This window comes from Pseudophryne corroboree, chromosome 10 (genome assembly GCF_028390025.1).
Source record: "Pseudophryne corroboree isolate aPseCor3 chromosome 10, aPseCor3.hap2, whole genome shotgun sequence".
Classification (NCBI taxonomy): Eukaryota; Metazoa; Chordata; class Amphibia; order Anura; family Myobatrachidae; genus Pseudophryne; species Pseudophryne corroboree.
The window spans coordinates 128,176,014-128,181,619 of NC_086453.1; the positions used below are offsets into that span (position 1 = coordinate 128,176,014).

Here is a 5,606-nt window from a genome sequence, read left to right on the forward strand (position 1 = left end):
CCGATGCCCCGTGGCATCTAATCTTGCTGTGGAATTTATATACGTCAGCGGGTTATTATCCGTGTGTACGGTGAAATGTACTCCATAGAGATAATCGTGAAACTTCTCTACCACAGCCCACTTTAACGCAAGAAACTCCAACTTGTGTACCGGATATTTGCTTTCACTGGTTGATAATCCTCGGCTAACATAGGCTACCGGTCGTAGCCGTCCTTGCTGCGGTTGATACAGGACTCCCCCCAGTCCATCAAATGACGCATCTATGTGCAGCTCGTAAGGCAATCCGGGATTGGCATAAGCTAAAACAGGAGAGTGGGTTAGTCCATGTTTCAATTGAAGAAAAGCATCCTCACATAAGCTGGTCCACCGATCTCCGAACTCCTCCTGTGGTTTGAAATACTCAGTCTTATCTTTACTCGATCTAGTCCCTCTTCCATATGTCACTGGGGGGTAGCCTTTTGTTAGCTCAGTGAGCGGTCGAGCTATTCTGGAGTATTGTGGTACAAAACGGCGATAGTAGCCACAGAACCCTAAGAATGAACGCAGGTCCTTTAAGTTCTTTGGGCGTGGCCACTGCCTCACTGCTTCCGTCTTGTCTGGATCAGTTGATATTCCCTCCCTACTAACAATGTGTCCCAGATATTTGACCTTGGTCTGACAAAGTCTACATTTATCGACGGAAAGTTTGAGACCCTTTTTCTGAAGTCTATCTAGCGCTTTCATCAATCTAGCATTATGTTCTGCAAGAGTCCTTCAAATACGATTATATCATCCAAATAGACCAGGACCTCTCTGTAACCCATATCCCCAACTGTTTGCTCCATTGTTCGTTGGAATGTAGCAGGGGCCCCTTTGACTCCTTGAGGCATTTTAAGGAACTCAAAAAATCCAATAGGACAGATGAAGGCTGTTTTGGCTCTATCTTCGGGCTTCATCGGTATCTGATAGTACCCGCATCTCATGTCTAGGACGGAGAACCACTGGCTCCCTTGTAGGCAGTCCAGCGCTTCCTCTACCTTGGGCACCGTGTACTGATCTGTAACCGTCCGGTTATTTATGGTACGGTAATCGATGCATAACCTTATGTCTCCGTTTTTCTTCCGAGCCACGACAATGGGGGAGGCATAAGGACTCTCGGAGTCGGCTATTACATGATTCTCTAGTAGTTTCTTTAAGTGTTGTCGCACATCGTCGAAGTCAGCAGGGGCTAGCCTGCGAGACCTTTCACGAAACGGCGTGGAATCACTCAAATTAATCCGATGTTCTACACCCACAGCCGTTCCCAATTCCCACTCATCTATGGAAAAAACTTGCTGTCTGGTTTGCAGTTCCTCTATTAACTGGTCTTGCTCCTGTATACTGATATCACTTCCTTGAAAACACTTTCGAATCTTAGAGAGAAAGCGTTCCTCAGATGTATCTACCGACTCTGTCTCTTGTCTCACAGGAGTGCTATTATCCCTTAGTGTAGTCGTATGAACCAAGAACGAACTCTCGCTGGGATAAGAGGTAATTTCAGGATCTTGGTCCAGACACCATCTCGCTAACGTTTTAAATAAGTTGGAATTAGTCCCAACAATATTTGCAACCGTCTCTCTATCTCCCGGGGGATCCGGGCACACCAGTGCCACTAAGGGTATTGGTTCGACATGATCTGCTAACAATGGGGTGAATTCAATGTAAGTCACCACATACCCCAAGTAAGGGTATTTTTGGTTGCTCAAACCCCAGATTGCTAGTCCATCAACTGGTAATATAGGTATATCTGATAAATATTTACGGTACCAGCTCTCAAAGATTATGGATACTTGGGAACCGCTGTCTAAGAGAACCTCGCAGCTCTTCCCATTGATGAAAGCTTGTATCAATGGGGCATTCCCTAGCAGTCTATCAGGGATGTTATCTGGCCACTGGACACCCCCCATTGCACTCACTACTATTATTGGGGTGTCGGTGCGGGGTTCACCAACGCCCCCTCGGCGTTTTCCGGCGAGCTTTCACTCTGATCTCCATGGGTACTAGAACGTCTTCCATAATTCCCATTCTGAGGACACTCAAACGATCGGTGTCCTAATTGCCCACATCGATAACAAAGAATATAATCGCGATTGTCTTGTCGCCTGGAATATCCTCTACCCCTCCCGCGAGTGGCTGTCCCAGACGTATTGCTCTGTAGTGTAATCAATTGGTCTAGTTTTTTATTTTGTTCTTCCAACAGTTTGTATAATCTCTCATTCTCTGTGGGACCTTCTGGGGTAGGTAACACAACTTTCATTTTTCTGAAGCTCTTCTCTCTATTTTCAATTTGCACCTCCTCTAACTTTACTTCCTTTATCAATTCACCTAATGTTGGGGGTCGAGCCCTGACATCACTGCACCGCAGTCGTTGAGCGACAGGATTGTTGGTCAAAGCTCCCCTCAGTATATGCTTTAAACGTTTCTCATCAATCTCAGAGGCTTCAATCCCTCCTTTGTCCATCAATTTATATAATATCTTATCTAGACGATAAATATAATTAGTGAGAGTCTCAGCAGGCTCTTGGTAGGTCTGATTTAGCCTAGCCAAGATATCCCCTACGTCTTCTAGAGTTCCAAAAGAATAATCTAGTGCGTTGAAATAATCTTTCAAGGTGGCGTTGGGATTGCTTCTCCGTGTAGCATGGATGATGCCCATGGCAGGACCTCTCAGGCTTTCCACAATCCTTTGTTTTTTTATGTGCTCCGGGCACCTCCACTCTTCAGAGTGTTGCACAGCGGCTTCTCTCCAAGCATCATATCCTTCTTCTCCGGTAGGGACTGGCGTTATGCCAGAAAAAACTCTGAGCCTTCTATATCCTCCCTCATAATGCCAGCGTTCAAAGTGGCTGACCATTTTATCCATTACCGCCTCCACTTGGGGTTCTACAGATTCACGTGTATTGGTACTCGGAATGGTTCTTGGCAGAGAACTATCCCCCGAGTTCTGATGATCTCCCTCAATTCTCTCCATTCTATTATCATTAATAGCTACCTGAGCGTCTCCCTCGGTCTCTCCAACTTCACTAGGCCACATTATTTGCCATCTTCTGCCGGGTACTCCTTCCACTGATATTTTTACAGGAATTAATTCAGAGTCCAGGTATTCTTGATTGGTTATCAATATGGCACATGTATCGCCAGTGGCACTCTTCCACTTGTCAACTATACCAGGATTTCTTATCCCATACAATCTCTGTACTTCTTTAATCACCTTGTCATCTGTGACGCCTTCAAAGTTGCCCACTATGCATATGCCTTGGCGAGGATCTACGCCTTGATCTTTACACCATACATATATGTCCTTCTCCAGTATGACCTCCATCACCGTCCAGGAAGCTAGTGTATTTTAGGAATCTCAGCAGTGCCTCCAAATGTAGCCCTCACTTGGACGGAAATGTTCCTTGAAATACGTCAGTGCCTCCACTCAAACCTTTAAACTACGATGTTTGACCGTAATTATAGGGAAAGTTTGAGAAAACCCTGTATTAAACTCTCATTTCACTACCACTTGATTACCTTCTTCCAGGTTATCTTCTCCCAACCCTGTGGGTAAAGGGTGTGTCTCCCGTAGCCTACCGTAAGTAGTGCAAACTGTGATGATCTCGTCGAGCGACTCCTCCTTGTCTCTCCTTTATAAACGCAATTATGAATATAGACAGTGACAAGACAGTAGAACCTAGATATCCATGGAGTTTAGTTATAATCAACACATTTACTGTATAACAATTGACTCAATTACAGCAATTTACTAAACTACATTCAATAACATTCTGGGGAGAATTTCTCCACAACAATTTACCAGAATACTCATATATTTGCAAATATATATATATACGTCAGTGCACTGTTACCGTCTTTCTCTTTCCCTCAGCCCAATAGTGAGAATCCTTGGTTAACCGTAAAATAAACCAACAACTGTGGAATAAATAGTCTTGGACGTATTGAAATATAAATGGGGGTTGGAATAAGATGCTAAGTCCAGTATTCGTGTCCACTCTGTTCAGTTCACACTTTAATCCTAGTCTCTTAACCGGCTGATAAATAATTGGCCTGGACTCTTCGGATATCCCGGTTGTAGTAAACCCGAGGCGATGTATTCTAATGTCAATATACCCGTCCTTTACTTGTTGATGCATATGTAATTCATTAGAAGCAAGGTTACCGTGGTGTAAATAAAATCATCTATATCTCAATGTCACTACTGTATTTCAGGAGGATCTTCATGTATGAACGGGGACACCAATTAACCTTCACTGGCTCAGTTCAAGCACAACTCAGCAATGCCCCAGGTAGGTAACTACTCAGTCTCTCTAATAGACGTCAAATACTTTATTCCACTCTAGGTAAATACAGTCTCTTCTTTGGGTAAGTATTTAGGAATAGTCTTTTATCCTCTATGTACTCCTTTCAGTGTTATAATTATAATTTAGGGATGTGAGTGCAATTACCATATCTCTGTTAGACTGTCCCAGTGCCTCACTATCCCAGCTATGCCTCTTAAGCCTTCATTAGGATCCAGATTATTCAATGGGTAAGGAGGAGTTATTTGTTTACAGGTCCTCCTACAGTGCGGCTCTGAGCGCTGCTGACGACTCTGATCAGAATAGGGGTTGCCCTACTAATCGGGCACTCCGCCCTCTCTGCGACTCCTCCTAGCCATTTACCTTCCCTCCTCGGCGGCCGCAGTAGTGGACACTTCTGCTCCCCCAGCGCTGCAGTCTCGAAGCGCTGAATGTGCTGATCCTGTCACCGCTGAGTGTAGCGGCTTCCTCCGGGTAAGCGGTGGTCAGCGGATCCCCGGTAATTAGCTGGACGGCTCTCCTCTCTTAACACCCCCGGGTTCTCTTTGCGAGTCTCCAGCCGCTGCTCCTTGCGTGTCCCTCTCTCTCACCCGCTCCATATGACGCACCCACCTTTTTTCCAACTGACATCTCCTTTCTCGCGGCCCGCACACGTGCCTCCACTGTCCCCGAGCTCAATAGGGACCCAATCCCCAAGTTAACCCTCTCCATCCTATTTATGCATTACCAATACTATCAGTACCCTTACGATTATATCGACATTACAATTCATATATATATTAAACTTCACATATACACATATACATTCTTATATTTCAAACACCATATATTTTTACAAAATTACTGTATCCATCCCTACAACAGTATAGGACAAGGACAGGGTAAATAAACATAGTTACATCAGCAGATGACACTGGAATAAGTATCAGGTGGCAGAAGACTGCTGGAGTTGATGCAGTTGAAGATTATTAAAGTAAGAAAGGATAAGCACATGAGGGAAGAGGGCCCTGCTCGTGAGAGCTTACATTCTGTATATGTGTCACCCTGTGCATGACTGTCAGTCTGTATGGCTGCCATTCAGCAAGTCTGTGTGACCTTGGGTGCAGGGCCGGACTGCCCATTTGGCACTTCTTGCAAATGCCAGGAGGGCCAATGGGCTTGTGGGCCGGTCCTGTCACATTCCCCCACCTCTGGCCGTTATCCCGCCTCCACTCCCATCTCCATAGAAACGGAGGCATGCCGCAAGTCCACTGCCCCCTGAGCATGTGCGTGTAGCCCCTGACTTGC

General features: G+C 45.3%; 1 protein-coding gene across 1 annotated transcript; it reads right to left on the reverse strand.

Annotated features, from left to right (window-relative positions):
- Positions 1 to 1,939: 1,939 nt before the first annotated feature.
- LOC134965235 (paraneoplastic antigen Ma2-like) lies at positions 1,940 to 3,340 on the reverse strand. Its single transcript, XM_063941735.1, has one exon. It carries the CDS (start codon positions 3,338 to 3,340, stop codon positions 1,940 to 1,942), a length of 1,401 nt encoding a protein of 466 aa, XP_063797805.1.
- Positions 3,341 to 5,606: the final 2,266 nt, after the last annotated feature.